The 19,913-nt window shown below is 44.6% G+C and overlaps 1 protein-coding gene across 1 annotated transcript in view; it reads right to left on the bottom strand.

The window, feature by feature from the left end:
* Positions 1–506: 506 nt before the first annotated feature.
* Positions 507–19,913, bottom strand: part of LOC106596155 (ninjurin-2) — an 86,983-nt gene continuing 67,576 nt past the window's right edge. The window contains exons 2-4 of the mRNA XM_082977938.1: positions 5,577–5,710; positions 5,331–5,410; positions 507–1,594 (exon numbers count right to left, since the gene is read on the bottom strand). Of these exons, the coding sequence (XP_082834064.1) occupies positions 1,446–1,594; positions 5,331–5,410; positions 5,577–5,710 (363 nt within the window). The 3' untranslated portion in view covers positions 507–1,445. The remainder of the gene's footprint in view (positions 1,595–5,330; positions 5,411–5,576; positions 5,711–19,913) is intronic.

The raw sequence follows: 19,913 nt of genomic DNA, 5'->3' as shown, positions 1-19,913 counted from the left end.
CTCTCTGCCAATAACAGCTAGTTTTCAGTTTTGCCCTCCTAACTCAGACCAATAGAAATTGTTCTTTGCTAAGAAGCAAGTTTTTGTTTATTTTGGACCATTTTAATTGAAATCACAATAAGGCACTTAATTGTTAGTTAGAAATTATTTGATATTGAGATAAAAACAGCTGCATTGGACCTTTAAACTAGCTTCCTTTTTCAATGCTTAACTGAATGTCATTGAGAACAGAAAGTTGTTATAATGTATTTATTTTGCAAAACATCATTTTTTTTAAAAAGTAATCCAATGAAGTAATCATCTTGTTTTTCCAAAAGTATCTGTAATCTGATTACAATGTTTTTGCTGGTAACATAAGTGATTACCGTTACAGTTTTTGTTGTAATCAGATTAAATGTAACTGATGTCATAATTTACTCCCCAACCGTATTACTTATCATTTATAAGCACCTTTATTCAGCATCACGTGTCTAAGCACTCACATAACAGAACATTTGACCAAGACACAGTTGTTGTGTGGACTTTATTGCATTAGAGACACACTTTAGACACAGTGAGTATCGTTCTTTATTAGTAAAATAGAAACCACTAGTAGTCTCTGTTTCCCCTTATATAATCTGAAGACCCTTTGGTCGGTAGCCATTCTTGGAAATCCCAGACCAAGGACAAGCTTGAACATTGTTAAATTGTGGGAGGCAACCCGTTTGTCTAGAGAGACTAATCTGTAGCCCAAACACTTGTCTTTAATTTGATTTCTGAGCCATACACATTAGAATAAGACAATTCTACTTTTTGACATTTAAATTATTAATATCTTTCTTTTACAAATCTCTTCTGATAAAATAAAAGTTACAATAGAAAACAATAGTAAACCCGTATTGCCGTGTTTTGAAAGATATATCGCTGAAGTATATCACTTTAGGTTTTGGGGTACAGGTCAGTCTTCAGTCTAGATTTTGGGGTACAGTCCAGTCTACTGTATAGGTTTTGGGGTACAGTCCAGTCTACTGTATAGGTTTTAGGGTACAGTCCAGTCTACTGTCTAGGTTTTAGGGTACAGTCCAGTCTACTGTCTAGGTTTTAGGGTACAGTCCAGTCTACTGTATAGGTTTTAGGGTACAGTCCAGTCTACTGTCTAGGTTTTAGGGTACAGTCCAGTCTACTGTCTAGGTTTTAGGGTACAGTCCAGTCTACTGTCTAGGTTTTAGGGTACAGTCCAGTCTACTGTATAGGTTTTAGGGTACAGTCCAGTCTACTGTATAGGTTTTGGGGTACAGGCCACTCTTCAGTCTAGGTTTTGGGGTACAGTCCAGTCTACTGTCTAGGTTTTAGGGTACAGTCCAGTCTACTGTCTAGGTTTTAGGGTACAGTCCAGTCTACTGTCTAGGTTTTAGGGTACAGTCCAGTCTACTGTATAGGTTTTGGGGTACAGGCCACTCTTCAGTCTAGGTTTTAGGGTACAGGCCAGTTTTCTGCACTCCAAATGCGGTGATGAAGATGTTGATGATGGTGGTGATGAAGACGAGGCCGGTGGCCACGTTGTTCATGATGTCCAGCTTCCTCTGGTTAGCTATGTTGTTCAGGTCCTTACGTGCTGGAACACACAGAGACAAACAGTGTTGTAACTGAGGTGAGACTTGATGCTAAACAGTAATGGTGCGTGGGTAATATCAGTCAGGAAGCCAAGCCAGTAAACAAGACATATTATAACCTATGTTGTGATATTGTGTTTTTTGCTCTATAACCCATTCGTTCATACGCCACCGTGATATACAATAATATACAACATCAAAAAACAGTGGCGGAATAAATTAAACTACACATACGTTTGTTTCATCACAAAACCGGAGAGAAACATCTGTCAGGTGAAATTCACAAAGCAAATATTACATATAACAAACAGTCATATGACCTGCAGCGTGGTCAAGTAAGTTCATGTTTTACAGTTTACTAAACAACAACTGATTTAGAACTACAGACTGATTTAGAACTACAGAACTACTACCTTAAGTCAGCCACAGACAACTGATTTAGAACTACAGACTGATTTAGAACTACAGAACTACTACCTCAAGTCAGCCACAGACAACTGATTTAGAACTACAGACTGATTTAGAACTACAGACTGATTTAGAACTACAGAACTACTACCTCAAGTCAGCCACAGACAACTGATTTAGAACTACAGACTGATTTAGAACTACCGACTGATTTAGAACTACCGACTGATTTAGAACTACAGAACTACTACCTCAAGTCAGCCACAGACAACTGATTTAGAACTACAGGCTGATTTAGAACTACAGAACTACTACCTTAAGTCAGCCACAGACAACTGATTTAGAACTACAGACTGATTTAGAACTACAGAACTACTACCTCAAGTCAGCCACAGACAACTGATTTAGAACTACAGGCTGATTTAGAACTACAGGCTGATTTAGAACTACAGACTGATTTAGAACTACAGGCTGATTTAGAACTACAGGCTGATTTAGAACTAGAGACTGATTTAGAACTACAGGCTGATTTAGAACTACAGACTGATTTAGAACTACAGACTGATTTAGAACTACAGACTGATTTAGAACTAGAGACTGATTTAGAACTACAGACTGATTTAGAACTACAGGCTGATTTAGAACTACAGGCTGATTTAGAACTACAGACTGATTTAGAACTACAGAACTACTACCTCAAGTCAGCCATAGACAACTGATTTAGAACTACAGACTGATTTAGAACTACAGACTGATTTAGAACTACAGGCTGATTTAGAACTACAGACTGATTTAGAACTACAGGCTGATTTAGAACTACAGACTGATTTAGAACTACAGACTGATTTAGAACTACAGGCTGATTTAGAACTACCGACTGATTTAGAACTACAGGCTGATTTAGAACTACAGGCTGATTTAGAACTACAGACTGACTTAGAACTACAGACTGATTTAGAACTACAGGCTGATTTAGAACTACAGGCTGATTTAGAACTACAGACTGATTTAGAACTACAGACTGATTTAGAACTACAGAACTACTACCTCAAGTCAGCCACAGACAACTGATTTAGAACTACAGACTGATTTAGAACTACAGACTGATTTAGAACTACAGGCTGATTTAGAACTACAGACTGATTTAGAACTACAGACTGATTTAGAACTACAGGCTGATTTAGAACTACAGACTGATTTAGAACTACAGACTGATTTAGAACTACAGACTGATTTACAACTACAGACTGATTTAGAACTACAGGCTGATTTAGAACTACAGGCTGATTTAGAACTACAGACTGATTTAGAACTACAGACTGATTTAGAACTACAGACTGATTTAGAACTACAGACTGATTTAGAACTACAGGCTGATTTAGAACTAGAGACTGATTTAGAACTACAGACTGATTTAAAACTAGAGACTGATTTAGAACTACAGACTGATTTAGAACTACAGGCTGATTTAGAACTAGAGACTGATTTAGAACTACAGACTGATTTAGAACTAGAGACTGATTTAGAACTACAGACTGATTTAGAACTAGAGACTGATTTAGAACTACAGAGTGACCTCAAGTCAGCCACAGACGACTGGTGCCCTGCCTCCGCTATTCCAGCACCATTTCAGCTTAAACATCTAAACATCTAAACATCATCAAATCAACAATAACAGTATATGCTTAGTTTAATACACTGAAAACAAACTTAAAGATACCAAAAACGATTTAGTCCAATCAATGTAGCTAAATATCATGTGGCTGTCCATGGTTACTGATTTGTGTGTGTGCGCGTGTATGCGTGTGTGTGTGTGTGTGTGTGCGTGTGCCCTTGCATATGTGTGCAAGTAATTATTTATTTTTTGACCCTACTTGTGGACTAGTTGAATACCTATGCCTTCCTCCTCTCTTTCATGTTGGCTAAACGGTCTATGGCTCTGTACACTTTCAGTTTATGTTTTCACAGGCTACCTAGCTAAAATTCTTGCCAGCCTAACTTCCTCGCATGGGCAACAATGAACCAGCTAAGTTAGCTAGCTAGTTAACATGTCACGTCCTGACCAGTAAAAGGGGTCACTTGTCATTGTAGTATGGTCAGGGCGTGGCAGGGGGTGCTGTTTTGGTGTGTTTTGGGGTTGGTTTGTTTCATGGGGATTTGTTCTAGTTTTCATTTTCTATGTTCATTTTCTATGTGTGGCCGAGTATGGTTTCCAATCAGAGGCAGGTGTCTTTCGTTGTCTCTGATTGGAAGCCATACTTAGGCAGCCTGTTTTTTCCTTTGGGTTTGTGGGTGGTTGTTTTCCGTATAGTCTGTGTTACCTTACGGAACTGTCGTGTGTCGTTTTGTTATTTTTTGTTTAAGTGTTCACCTTACTTTAATAAAAAGAAGATGAGCACTCAACACGCTGCTCTTTGGTCCAATCCTTCCGACAGATGTGACATAACGTGATTCTACTAGACTACTTCCAGGCTACATATTGAACTTCAATCGTCTCCAGTCAGTGGCAGCAGCTACTCTTCCTGGGGTCTGGATATATGCATTTATGGTTTGATCAGAATCGCAGTCATAATCATTGGCCTGTACAGAGAATTAAGCCAAAACCACAAGTCCAATCCCCATCTCCATCCATGGCTTAGGAAAGGGATGATTTAGCAAGCTAGCCAGTGCAGGACATCAACACAAACAGACCAGAAACAGACATATTTTTCTGACAATGACATTTTACATAGGATGTGATTTGATTGGTGTGAAGCCAAATCCAAACTGTCCTCCCGTGGGGGGAGTTTTGCTGCGCCAGGACAACACATTGTTGAGCTCATCTCAATGCTGATTGGCTCATTATTTCATTTTTTTTTTTTTTTATAAAGGGAGGCCAAACGGTTGACGGCATCAACCAATCAAACGCTACAGTGGCAAGGTGTTATATTATTTAGTTCCAGACAGCATCAGAGACATGGCTACACACACTGAGACAGAGGGGCGCTGTTTCCCTCGCTAGGAGGATTTCACTGGCGGGATTCAGACACTTCAGAATTGACGGAAAAGTATGAAAACACAGGTCAAATATTTGGGGAAGCCTGTTGGTCAAATATTTGGGGAAGCCTGTCTTCTTTTGGTATACATAAATACACGCCACTGATGCTACAAACGGTTCATAAGTACTTTAGGGACTAAGATGATTCTTTAAAGGTTAGTAATAAACAGTTTACAACACACATTGGTTGAAGTTGTGAAATGGACTGTGTGCTTCTGTTGCCCATCGCATGGACGTCTTACAGTCCGGCTTTTTTACTATAATGACACTTGACTTTACAATTCCAGACTCACCCATGGCGACAAACAGTACCCCAGCCAGCACCTGGAAGAGCAGTGAAGACCCGATGAGGACCAGGACGGTGACGTAGTACCTGTAATGACGTATAATCTCTTAGACATATCCTGCCTGGTGGCCAAAACCAGACGACTACAATGGAAATACAGTAAGTCAGGAAACTTTATTGTTACAATTATTTGACACACAAATATCCACTTGTGTTTTAAATGATCAAATAAAATAAAATGTGATCGGAATACCTGAAGTCTGGCCCCTGCTCCAGGACGGCCTTCAGCTGGGCAGCGTTGGCCATCAGCAGGGCCACGTCTAACATGCTCTCTGCTACCGTCTTCTTAGTGGCATAGTGGTTCAGATTCAGACTGGTGTTACCACCCTGGGACAGAAAGAGAGTATTAACCATGAGTATTAACCATGAGTATTAACCATGAGTATTAACCATGAGTATTAGCCATGAGTATTAACCAGGAGTATTAACCAGGAGTATTAACCATGAGTATTAACCAGGAGTATTAACCAGGAGTATTAGCCAGGAGTAAGGCCATGAGTATTAGCCAGGAGTAAGGCCATGAGTATTAGCCAGGAGTAAGGCCATGAGTATTAGCCAGGAGTAAGGCCATGAGTATTAGCCAGGAGTAAGGCCATGAGTATTAGCCAGGAGTAAGGCCATGAGTATTAGCCAGGAGTAAGGCCATGAGTATTAGCCAGGAGTAAGGCCATGAGTATTAACCAGGAGTATTAACCATGAGTATTAACCAGGAGTATTAACCATGAGTATTACCCATGAGTATTAGCCATGGGTATTAACCATGAGTATTACCCATGAGTATTGGCCAGGAGTATTAACCATGAGTATTAACCATGAGTATTAACCATGAGTATTAACCATGAGTATTAGCCATGAGTATTAGCCATGAGTATTAGCCAGGAGTATTAACCATGAGTATTAACCATGAGTATTAACCAGGAGTATTAGCCATGAGTATTAGCCAGGAGTATTAGCCATGAGTATTAACCATGAGTATTAACCATGAGTATTAACCAGGAGTATTAGCCATGAGTATTAGGCATGAGTATTAGCCAGGAGTATTAACCAGGAGTATTAGCCAGGAGTATTAACCATGAGTATTAACCATGAGTATTAACCATGAGTATTACCCATGAGTATTAGCCAGGAGTATTAACCATGAGTATTAACCAGGAGTATTAGCCAGGAGTATTAGCCATAAGTAAGGCCACGTCTAACATTCTCTCTGCTCTGGTCTTCTTAGTGGCATAGTGTTTCAGGTTGAGACTAGAGTCACCACCCTGAGGAAGGGAGGGAGCGAGGGATGGGTAAGTCAAATCCTCTACCCACTAGTTGTTTCTCACCTTTATACAGAAGATGGAAGCAAATACAATCTGTCATCTGAACCCTCGTCAATTCTCCTAATGCACCAATAGATGGCAGCACAGTATCCAGAATAACATGTAGGAAACAGTGGTGAGGGGAGGGGACTGAACAGTAACACAATCCAGGTGTGGAAAGCTCTTAGAGGCTTACCCAGACAGTCTCACATCTGTAATCGCTGCCAAAGGTGCTTCTACAAAGTATTGATTCAGGGGTCTGAATACTTATGTAAAATAGATATTTCTGTATTTAATTTTCAATACATTTGCAAACATTTCTAAAAACCTTTTCACTTTGTCATTATATTGGACTGTATCGATCCATCGGCCAATTTCTTTTGCCACTATACCTATTTTGCCAATTGGACCTGGACCCCTCTGCTACTCGGAACCCTACTAATCCATCACGGCTGGTCTATCGACGTCGCTGCACGCGGAGGCAAAAACAGACTTTCCTCCGTCGAGACGTCCCTCTAAGGCCCTTCTGCTAGCTTGTTTAGCCCCGGTCTACTAACTGTTAGCTTGCTAGCCCCGGCCTGCTAACTGTCTGAATCGCCGTGTCTCCAGTCAGCCCAACCACTCACTGGACCCCTATTGATCACCCGGCTACGCATGCCTCTCCCTAATATCAATATGCCTTGTCCATTACTGTCCTGGTTAGTGATTACTGTCTTATTTCACTGTAGAGCCTCTAGCCCTGCTCAATATGCCTTAACCAACCATGTTGTTCCACCTCCTACATATGCGATGACATCACATGGTTTAAACGTTTCTAGAGACTATATCTCTCTCATCATTACTCAATGCCTAGGTTTACCTCCAATGTACTCACATCCTACCTTACACTATGTACACTATGCCTTGAATCTATGCTATTGTGCCCAGAAACCTGCTCCTTTTACTCTCTGTTCCGAACGTGCTAGCCGGCCAGTTCGTATATCCTTTAACCGTATCCTTATTCTACTCCTCCTCTGTTCCTCTGGTGATGTAGAGGTTAATCCAGGTCCTGCAGTGCCTAGCTCCACTCCCACTCCCCAGGTGCTCTCATTTGTTGACTTCTGTGACCGTAAAAGCCTTGGTTTCATGCATGTTAACATTAGAAGCCTACTCCCTAAGTTTGTTTTACTCACTGCTTTAGCACACTCTGCCAACCCGGATTTCCTAGCCATGTCTGAATCCTGGCTTAGGAAGACCACCAAAAACCCTGAAATCCCCATCCCAACTATAACATTTCCCGAAAAGATAGAACTGCCAAAGGGGGCGGTATTGCAATCTACTGCAGAGATAGCCTGCAGAGTTCTGTCTTACTATCCAGGTCTGTACCCAAACAGTTTGAGCTTCTACTTTTAAAAATCCACCTTTCCAGAAACAAGTCTCTCACCGTTGCCGCTTGCTATAGACCACCCTCTGTCCCCAGCTGTGGCCTGGACACCATATGTGAATTGATTGCCCCCCATCTATTTTCAGAGCTCGTGCTGCTAGGTAACCTAAACTGGGACATGCTTAACACTCCAGCCATCCTACAATCTAAGTTTGATGCCCTCAATCTCACACAAATTATCAATGAACCCACCAGGTACAACCCCAAATCCGTAAACACGTGCACCCTCATAGATATCATCCTAACCAACCTGTCCTCTAAATACACCTCTGCTGTTTTCAACCAAGATCTCAGCGATCACTGCCTCATTGCCTGCATCCGTAATGGGTCAGCGGTCAAACGACCACCCATCATCACTGTCAAACGCTCCCTAAAACACTTCAGCGAGCAGGCCTTTCTAATCGACCTGGCCCGGGTATCCTGGAAGGATATTGACCTCATCCCGTCAGTAGAGGATGCCTGGTTATTCTTTAAAAGTGCCTTCCTCACCATCTTAAATAAGCATGCCCCTTTCAAGAAATTTAGAACCAGGAACAGATATAGCTCTTGGTTCTCTCCAGACCTGACTGCCCTTGACCAGCACAAAAACATCCTGTGGCGTTCTGTATTAGAAACGAATAGCCCCCATGATTTGCAACTTTTCAGGGAAGTTAGGAACAAATATACACAGGTAGTTAGGAAAGTTAAGGCTTGCTTTTTCAAGCAGAAATTTGCATCCTGTAGCACAAACTCAAAAATGTTCTGGGACACTGTAAAGTCCATGGAGAATAAGACCACCTCCTCCCAGCTGCCCACTGCTCTGAGGCTAGGAAACACTGTCACCACCGATAAATGCACGATAATTGAGAATTTCAATAAGCATCTTTCTACGGCTGGCCATGCTTTCCACCTGGCTACCCCTACCCCGATCAACAGCCCTCCACCCTCCACAGCAACTCGCCCAAGCCTCCCCATTTCTCCTTCACCCAAATCCAGATAGCTAATGTCCTGAATGAGATGCAAAATATGGACCCCTACAATCTGGACCCTTTCTTTCTAAAATTATCTGCCGAAATTGTTCCAACCCCTATTACTAGCCTGTTCAACCTCTCTTTCGTATCGTCTGAGATTCCCATAGATTGGAAAGCTGCCGCGGACATCCCCCTCTACAAAGGGGGAGACACTCTAGACCCAAACTGCTTCAGACCTATATCCATCCTACCCTGTCTTTCTAAGGTCGTCGAAAGCCAAGTTAACAAACAGATTACTGACCATTTCGAATCCCACCGTACCTTCTCCGCTATGCAATCTGGTTCCCGAGCTGGTCATGGGTGCACCTCAGCCACGCTCAAGGTCCTTGATATCATAACCGCCATTGAAAAGAGACATTACTGTGCCGCCGTATTCATTGACCTGGCCAAGGCTTTCGACTCTGTCAATCACCACATTCTTATCAGCAGACTCAGCAGCCTTGGTTTCTCAAATGATTGCCTCGCCTGGTTCACCAACTACTTCTCCGATAGAGTTCAGTGTGTAAAATCGGAGGGCCTGTTGTCCGGACCTCTGACAGTCTTTATTGGGGTGCCACAGGGTTCAATTCTCGGGCCGACTCTCTCCTCTGTATACATCAATGATGTCGCTCTTGCTGCTGGTGATTCTCTGATCCACCTCTACGCAGACGACACCATTCTGTATACTTCTGGCCCTTCTTTGGACACTGTGTTAACTAACCTCCAGATGAGCTTCAATGCCATACAACTCTCCTTCCGTGGCCTCCAACTGCTCTTAAATGCAAGTAAAACTAAATGCATGCTCTTCAACCGATCGCTGTCCGCACCTGCCTGCCCGTCCAGCATCACTACTCTGGACGGTTCTGACTTAGAATATGTGGACAACTACAAATACCTAGGTGTCTGGTTAGACTGTAAACTCTCCTTCCAGACTCACATTAAGCATCTCCAATCCAAAATTAAATATAGAATCGGCTTCTTATTTCGCAACAAAGCATCCTTCACTCATGCTGCCAAACATACCCTTGTAAAACTGACCATCCTACCGATCCTCGACTTCGACGATGTAATTTACAAAATAGCCTCCAACACTCTACTCAACAAATTGGATGCAGTCTATCACAGTGCCATCCGTTTTGTCACCAAAGCCCCATATACTACCCACCACTGCGACCTGTACGCTCTCGTTGGCTGACCCTCGCTTCATACTCGTCGCCAAACCCACTGGCTCCAGGTCATCTACAAGTCTCTGCTGGGTAAAGCCCCGCCTTATCTCAGCTCACTGGTCACCATAGCAGCACCCACTCGTAGCATGCGCTCCAGCAGGTATATTTCACTGGTCACCCCCAAAGCCAATTCATCCTTTGGCCGCCTTTCCTTCCAGTTCTCTGCTGCCAATGACTGTAACGAACTGCAAAAATCTCTGAAGCTGGAGACTCATATCTCCCTCACTAGCTTTAAGCACCAACTGTCAGAGCAGCTCACAGATCACTGCACCTGTACATAGCCCATCTGTAAACAGCCCAGCTATCTACCTACCTCATCCCCATACTGTATTTAACTTGCTCCTTTGCACCCCAGTATCTCTACTTGCACATTCATCTTCTGCACATCTACCATTCCAGTGTTTAATTGCTATATTGTAATTACTTCGCCACCATGGCCTATTTATTGCCTTACCTCTCTTATCCTACCTCATTTGCACATGCTGTATATAGATTTTTCTGCTGTATTATTGATTGTATGTTTGTTTATTCCATGTGTAACTCTGTGTTGTTGTTTGTGTCGCACTGCTTTGCTTTATCTTGGCCAGATCGCAGTTGTAAATGAAAACTTGTTCCCAACTGGCCTACCTGGTTAAATAAAGGTGAAATAAATAAATACAAATGTGATATTAGATGGGTGAATGTTTTTTAAATTCAGGCTGAAACACAACAACATGTGTAATAAGTCAAGGGGTATGAATCCTTTCTGAAGGCTCTGTGTGTATTAGAGTGTGTACATCGTGGTGTACGTGCTGTGTGTGTGTATTAGAGTGTGTACATCGTGGTGTACGTGCTGTGTGTGTGTGATTAGAGTGTGTACATCGTGGGCTCCCGAGTTGCACAGCGGTCTAAGGCACTGCATCTCAGTGCTAGAGGCGTCACTACAGACCCTGGTTGGATTCCAGGCTGTATCACAACAGGCCGTGATTGGGAGTCCCATAGGGCGGTGCACAATTGGCACCGCGTCATCCAGGTTAGGGTTTGGCCAGGGTAGGCCGTCACTGTAAATAAGAATTTGTTCTTAACGGACTTGCCTATTTAAATAAATAAAATGTGTGTGTGTGTATGTGTGTGTGTGTGTGTGTGTGTGTACATCATGTTTGTTTGCTCTGTGGCTCAGGGTAGATCAGATGGCTGTAACCTGATCCCAGCTGCAGTAGACCAGTAGACCAGTAGACTCTACCAGACCAGACCAGTAGACTCTACCAGACCAGACCAGTAGACTCTACCAGACCAGACCAGTAGACTCTACCAGACCAGACCAGTAGACTCTACCAGACCAGACCAGTAGACTCTACCAGACCAGACCAGTAGACTCTACCAGACCAGACCAGTAGACTCTACCAGACCAGACCAGTAGACTCTACCAGACCAGACCAGTAGACTCTACCAGACCAGACCAGTAGACTCTACCAGACCAGACCAGCACTATACCTCATCGGGTCTAGTTCACCCACACAGAGAGAGAGTGTGTGTGTGTGTGTGTGTGTGTGTGTGTGTGTGTGTGTGTGTGTGTGTGTGTGTGTGTGTGTGTGTGTGTGTGTGTGTGTGTGTGTGTACAGCAGGCCACCTAGCTTCCACAAAGCAGCTGTTTCAGTAGTGTGTTAACATAGTAGAAGAGAGACCATGCTGCTACCTAATCCACTAATGTTGCTATGGAGTAGAAGTACAGGGAAGGAGAGACAATTCAGTACTAGTTATCAACACCAGGGGGAGCTATGCATCAACAAACTGCTATGCTGACTGGTTTTCTGAGACTGCTTCACTTGTAATACCAGTAAATGACCAGTAGAGGGCAGTACTGACCATGACTGCAGATCTGATTTATGATGATTGATTGTGTTTGAGATATTAAACAAACCACTTGAAATTGTAATGGGTACTTATCTGGTAGTTGAAACAATAGTTTTATAGATGTTACTGTAAATTGCTTGCATATCTAAGTTAATGGACTATTTCCATTTAGTCAAACTGCATTGAGCCAACTTTTCTGTTTGAGAAGTAAAGTTTGTGTATGCATGTGCGTGTGTGTGTGTGTGTGTGTGTGTGTGTGTGTGTTGCACGCCCGTTCCTGCGTGCGTTCGTGCACGTGCGTGCGTTCGTGCACGTGTGTGTGTGTGTGTTTCCGCTATGTTGAGCATGACAGGATCAGCTGTAGTAGTTATTACTCCTCTAATATCAAAAAGAGAAGCATACAAACAATGACATCCTCTAACCATCAGGATACTGTTGTTTCCCTCATAGCAACGATATCACAATAAACATCTCCACCAGGAAATGATACGGATGGCTACTGAGCGCCTGATTCCAGACCTGTTGGTGCTGTTTAGATAGGGCATGTGGCAGTCTCCACCAGGAAATGATACGGATGGCTACTGAGCGCCTGATTCCAGACCTGTTGGTGCTGTTTAGATAGGGCATGTGGCAGTCTCCACCAGGAAATGATACGGATGGCTACTGAGCGCCTGATTCCAGACCTGTTGGTGCTGTTTAGATAGTGCATGTGGCAGAGATCTTCAACTAGATTAAGCTGCGGGCTGATTATTTTCTTGAACATCATTACAAATAATTTGTAGACTGCAAATCGACTGCAAGAAGCCCAAACAGATATAATATTTGACTAAAACTCAATCATTTCAAACCTTGCTTACGTTTGTTAACGTTCTCATGTCTCTTTATTATGCGTGGGAATACTTGTAAAGAGATTTCCAAAATTAAAATCACTTGCAGCTGATTTCTTTGATGTTTTTACAGTCTTTTATTAACAATGAAAATTCTGAAATAAAAACTAGACAACTTTATTTTTGCTAATAAAACTTGAGGGGCAAATAAACCCCCCGCGGGCCGCCAGCGGGGAACCCTGTCCTATGGTCACTTGGAAAGATGGAGAAAACAGACATGGGACCAGCTAACTTTTTATCTTTGTACGCGTGTCGAGGAAAAAGATGTAAAAATATGTACTGTATATAGCTAGTCATAGTAGACCGTTGTAGCTAGTAATAAAGTTGTCCTGCTGAGGGGAGGGTTTAGGGGGTGTTACACTGTACAGTAATAAAGTTGTCCTGCTGAGGGGAGGGTTTAGGGGGTTACACTGTACAGTAATAAAGTTGTCCTGCTGAGGGGAGGGTTTAGGGGCGTTACACTGTACAGTAATAAAGTTGTCCTGCTGAGGGGAGGGTTTAGGGGCGTTACACTGTACAGTAATAAAGTTGTCCTGCTGAGGGGAGGGTTTAGGGGGTTACACTGTACAGTAATAAAGTTGTCCTGCTGAGGGGAGGGTTTAGGGGCGTTACACTGTACAGTAATAAAGTTGTCCTGCTGAGGGGAGGGTTTAGGGGCGTTACACTGTACAGTAATAAAGTTGTCCTGCTGAGGGGAGGGTTTAGGGGCGTTACACTGTACAGTAATAAAGTTGTCCTGCTGAGGGGAGGGTTTAGGGGGTTACACTGTACAGTAATAAAGTTGTCCTGCTGAGGGGAGGGTTTAGGGGCGTTACACTGTACAGTAATAAAGTTGTCCTGCTGAGGGGAGGGTTTAGGGGTGTTACACTGTACAGTAATAAAGTTGTCCTGCTGAGGGGAGGGTTTAGGGGCGTTACACTGTACAGTAATAAAGTTGTCCTGCCGAGGGGAGGGTTTAGGGGGTTACACTGTACAGTAATAAAGTTGTCCTGCTGAGGGGAAGGTTTAGGGGCGTTACACTGTACAGTAATAAAGTTGTCCTGCTGAGGGGAGGGTTTAGGGGCGTTACACTGTACAGTAATAAAGTTGTCCTGCCGAGGGGAGGGTTTAGGGGGTTACACTGTACAGTAATAAAGTTGTCCTGCTGAGGGGAGGGTTTAGGGGGCGTTACACTGTACAGTAATAAAGTTGTCCTGCTGAGGGGAGGGTTTAGGGGCGTTACACTGTACAGTAATAAAGTTGTCCTGCTGAGGGGAGGGTTTAGGGGCGTTACACTGTACAGTAATAAAGTTGTCCTGCTGAGGGGAGGGTTTAGGGGCGTTACACTGTACAGTAATAAAGTTGTTCTGCTGAGGGGAGGGTTTAGGGGGTTACACTGTACAGTAATAAAGTTGTCCTGGTGAGGGGAGGGTTTAGGGGCGTTACACTGTACAGTAATAAAGTTGTCCTGCTGAGGGGAGGGTTTAGGGGGTTACACTGTACAGTAATAAAGTTGACCTGCTGAGGGGAGGGTTTAGGGGCGTTACACTGTACAGTAATAAAGTTGTCCTGCTGAGGGGAGGGTTTAGGGGGTTACACTGTACAGTAATAAAGTTGACCTGCTGAGGGGAGGGTTTAGGGGCGTTACACTGTACAGTAATAAAGTTGTCCTGCTGAGGGGAGGGTTTAGGGGGTTACACTGTACAGTAATAAAGTTGTCCTGCTGAGGGGAGGGTTTAGGGGCGTTACACTGTACAGTAATAAAGTTGTCCTGCTGAGGGGAGGGTTTAGGGGCGTTACACTGTACAGTAATAAAGTTGTCCTGCTGAGGGGAGGGTTTAGGGGCGTTACACTGTACAGTAATAAAGTTGTCCTGCTGAGGGGAGGGTTTAGGGGGTTACACTGTACAGTAATAAAGTTGTCCTGCTGAGGGGAGGGTTTAGGGGGTTACACTGTACAGTAATAAAGTTGTCCTGCTGAGGGGAGGGTTTAGGGGCGTTACACTGTACAGTAATAAAGTTGTCCTGCTGAGGGGAGGGTTTAGGGGCGTTACACTGTACAGTAATAAAGTTGTCCTGCTGAGGGGAGGGTTTAGGGGGTTACACTGTACAGTAATAAAGTTGTCCTGCCGAGGGGAGGGTTTAGGGGCGTTACACTGTACAGTAATAAAGTTGTCCTGCCGAGGGGAGGGTTTAGGGGCGTTACACTGTACAGTAATAAAGTTGTCCTGCCGAGGGGAGGGTTTAGGGGCGTTACACTGTACAGTAATAAAGTTGTCCTGCCGAGGGGAGGGTTTAGGGGCGTTACACTGTACAGTAATAAAGTTGTCCTGCCGAGGGGAGGGTTTAGGGGCGTTACACTGTACAGTAATAAAGTTGTCCTGCCGAGGGGAGGGTTTAGGGGCGTTACACTGTACAGTAATAAAGTTGTCCTGCCGAGGGGAGGGTTTAGGGGCGTTACACTGTACAGTAATAAAGTTGTCCTGCTGAGGGGAGGGTTTAGGGGCGTTACACTGTACAGTAATAAAGTTGTCCTGCAGAGGAGAGGGTTTAGGGGGCGTTACACTGTACAGTAATAAAGTTGTCCTGCTGAGGGGAGGGTTTAGGGGCGTTACACTGTACAATAATAAAGTTGTTCTGCTGAGGGGAGGGTTTAGGGGGTTACACTGTACAGTAATAAAGTTGTCCTGCTGAGGGGAGGGTTTAGGGGGTTACACTGTACAGTAATAAAGTTGACCTGCTGAGGGGAGGGTTTAGGGGTGTTACACTGTACAGTAATAAAGTTGTCCTGCTGAGGGGAGGGTTTAGGGGCGTTACACTGTACAGTAATAAAGTTGTCCTGCTGAGGGGAGGGTTTAGGGGCGTTACACTGTACAGTAATAAAGTTGTCCTGCTGAGGGGAGGGTTTAGGGGCGTTACACTGTACAGTAATAAAGTTGTCCTGCTGAGGGGAGGGTTTAGGGGGTTACACTGTACAGTAATAAAGTTGTCCTGCTGAGGGGAGGGTTTAGGGGCGTTACACTGTACAGTAATAAAGTTGTCCTGCTGAGGGGAAGGTTTAGGGGCGTTACACTGTACAGTAATAAAGTTGACCTGCTGAGGGGAGGGTTTAGGGGGCGTTACACTGTACAGTAATAAAGTTGTCCTGCCGAGGGGAGGGTTTAGGGGCGTTACACTGTACAGTAATAAAGTTGTCCTGCCGAGGGGAGGGTTTAGGGGTGTTACACTGTACAGTAATAAAGTTGTCCTGCCGAGGGGAGGGTTTAGGGGTTTACACTGTACAGTAATAAAGTTGTCCTGGTGAGGGGAGGGTTTAGGGGCGTTACACTGTACAGTAATAAAGTTGTCCTGCCGAGGGGAGGGTTTAGGGGGTTACACTGTACAGTAATAAAGTTGTCCTGCCGAGGGGAGGGTTTAGGGGCGTTTCACTGTACAGTAATAAAGTTGTCCTGCCGAGGGGAGGGTTTAGGGGCGTTACACTGTACAGTAATAAAGTTGTTCTGCTGAGGGGAGGGTTTAGGGGGTTACACTGTACAGTAATAAAGTTGTCCTGCTGAGGGGAGGGTTTAGGGGGTTACACTGTACAGTAATAAAGTTGACCTGCTGAGGGGAGGGTTTAGGGGCGTTACACTGTACAGTAATAAAGTTGTCCTGCTGAGGGGAGGGTTTAGGGGGTTACACTGTACAGTAATAAAGTTGTCCTGCTGAGGGGAGGGTTTAGGGGCGTTACACTGTACAGTAATAAAGTTGTCCTGCTGAGGGGAGGGTTTAGGGGCGTTACACTGTACAGTAATAAAGTTGTCCTGCTGAGGGGAGGGTTTAGGGGCGTTACACTGTACAGTAATAAAGTTGTCCTGCTGAGGGGAGGGTTTAGGGGGTTACACTGTACAGTAATAAAGTTGTCCTGCCGAGGAGAGGGTTTAGGGGTGTTACACTGTACAGTAATAAAGTTGTCCGGCTGAGGGGAGGGTTTAGGGGGTTACACTGTACAGTAATAAAGTTGTCCTGCTGAGGGGAGGGTTTAGGGGGCGTTACACTGTACAGTAATAAAGTTGTCCTGCTGAGGGGAGGGTTTAGGGGGCGTTACACTGTACAGTAATAAAGTTGTCCTGCTGAGGGGAGGGTTTAGGGGCGTTACACTGTACAGTAATAAAGTTGTCCTGCTGAGGGGAAGGTTTAGGGGCGTTACACTGTACAGTAATAAAGTTGTCCTGCTGAGGGGAGGGTTTAGGGGCGTTACACTGTACAGTAATAAAGTTGTCCTGCTGAGGGGAGGGTTTAGGGGGTTACACTGTACAGTAATAAAGTTGTCCTGCTGAGGGGAGGGTTTAGGGGCGTTACACTGTACAGTAATAAAGTTGTCCTGCTGAGGGGAAGGTTTAGGGGCGTTACACTGTACAGTAATAAAGTTGACCTGCTGAGGGGAGGGTTTAGGGGGTTACACTGTACAGTAATAAAGTTGTCCTGCTGAGGGGAGGGTTTAGGGGGTTACACTGTACAGTAATAAAGTTGACCTGCTGAGGGGAGGGTTTAGGGGCGTTACACTGTACAGTAATAATGTTGTCCTGCTGAGGGGAGGGTTTAGGGGGTTACACTGTACAGTAATAAAGTTGTCCTGCTGAGGGGAGGGTTTAGGGGCGTTACACTGTACAGTAATAAAGTTGTCCTGCTGAGGGGAGGGTTTAGGGGCGTTACACTGTACAGTAATAAAGTTGTCCTGCTGAGGGGAGGGTTTAGGGGTGTTACACTGTACAGTAATAAAGTTGTCCTGCTGAGGGGAGGGTTTAGGGGGTTACACTGTACAGTAATAAAGTTGTCCTGCCGAGGGGAGGGTTTAGGGGTGTTACACTGTACAGTAATAAAGTTGTCCGGCTGAGGGGAGGGTTTAGGGGGTTACACTGTACAGTAATAAAGTTGTCCTGCTGAGGGGAGGGTTTAGGGGGCGTTACACTGTACAGTAATAAAGTTGTCCTGCTGAGGGGAGGGTTTAGGGGGCGTTACACTGTACAGTAATAAAGTTGTCCTGCTGAGGGGAGGGTTTAGGGGCGTTACACTGTACAGTAATAAAGTTGTCCTGCTGAGGGGAAGGTTTAGGGGCGTTACACTGTACAGTAATAAAGTTGTCCTGCTGAGGGGAGGGTTTAGGGGCGTTACACTGTACAGTAATAAAGTTGTCCTGCTGAGGGGAGGGTTTAGGGGGTTACACTGTACAGTAATAAAGTTGTCCTGCTGAGGGGAGGGTTTAGGGGCGTTACACTGTACAGTAATAAAGTTGTCCTGCTGAGGGGAAGGTTTAGGGGCGTTACACTGTACAGTAATAAAGTTGACCTGCTGAGGGGAGGGTTTAGGGGGTTACACTGTACAGTAATAAAGTTGTCCTGCTGAGGGGATGGTTTAGGGGCGTTACACTGTACAGTAATAAAGTTGTCCTGCTGAGGGGAGGGTTTAGGGGCGTTACACTGTACAGTAATAAAGTTCTCCTGCTGAGGGGAGGGTTTAGGGGGCTTACACTGTACAGTAATAAAGTTGTCCTGCTGAGGGGAGGGTTTAGGGGCGTTACACTGTACAGTAATAAAGTTGTCCTGCCGAGGGGAGGGTTTAGGGGTGTTACACTGTACAGTAATAAAGTTGTCCTGCTGAGGGGAGGGTTTAGGGGTTTACACTGTACAGTAATAAAGTTGTCCTGGTGAGGGAGGGATTAGGGGCGTTACACTGTACAGTAATAAAGTTGTCCTGCCGAGGGGAGGGTTTAGGGGCGTTACACTGTACAGTAATAAAGTTGTCCTGCCGAGGGGAGGGTTTAGGGGCGTTACACTGTACAGTAATAAAGTTGTCCTGCCGAGGGGAGGGTTTAGGGGCGTTACACTGTACAGTAATAAAGTTGTCCTGCCGAGGGGAGGGTTTAGGGGGTTACACTGTACAGTAATAAAGTTGTCCTGCTGAGGGGAGGGTTTAGGGGGCGTTACACTGTACAGTAATAAAGTTGTCCTGCTGAGGGGAGGGTTTAGGGGCGTTACACTGTACAGTAATAAAGTTGTCCTGCTGAGGGGAGGGTTTAGGGGCGTTACACTGTACAGTAATAAAGTTGTCCTGCTGAGGGGAGGGTTTAGGGGCGTTACACTGTACAGTAATAAAGTTGTCCTGCTGAGGAGAGGGTTTAGGGGGCGTTACACTGTACAGTAATAAAGTTGTCCTGCTGAGGGGAGGGTTTAGGGGCGTTACACTGTACAATAATAAAGTTGTTCTGCTGAGGGGAGGGTTTAGGGGGTTACACTGTACAGTAATAAAGTTGTCCTGCTGAGGGGAGGGTTTAGGGGGTTACACTGTACAGTAATAAAGTTGACCTGCTGAGGGGAGGGTTTAGGGGAGTTACACTGTACAGTAATAAAGTTGTCCTGCTGAGGGGAGGGTTTAGGGGCGTTACACTGTACAGTAATAAAGTTGTCCTGCTGAGGGGAGGGTTTAGGGGCGTTACACTGTACAGTAATAAAGTTGTCCTGCTGAGGGGAGGGTTTAGGGGCGTTACACTGTACAGTAATAAAGTTGTCCTGCTGAGGGGAGGGTTTAGGGGGTTACACTGTACAGTAATAAAGTTGTCCTGCTGAGGGGAGGGTTTAGGGGCGTTACACTGTACAGTAATAAAGTTGTCCTGCTGAGGGGAAGGTTTAGGGGCGTTACACTGTACAGTAATAAAGTTGACCTGCTGAGGGGAGGGTTTAGGGGGTTACACTGTACAGTAATAAAGTTGACCTGCTGAGGGGAGGGTTTAGGGGCGTTACACTGTACAGTAATAAAGTTGTCCTGCTGAGGGGAGGGTTTAGGGGGTTACACTGTACAGTAATAAAGTTCTCCTGCTGAGGGGAGGGTTTAGGGGGCGTTACACTGTACAGTAATAA

This window comes from Salmo salar, chromosome 07, assembly GCF_965601325.2.
Source record: "Salmo salar chromosome 07, fSalSal1, whole genome shotgun sequence".
Classification (NCBI taxonomy): Eukaryota; Metazoa; Chordata; class Actinopteri; order Salmoniformes; family Salmonidae; genus Salmo; species Salmo salar.
Note: the sequence above shows the minus strand (reverse complement) of the source record. Positions and strands in the feature narration are given on the sequence as shown.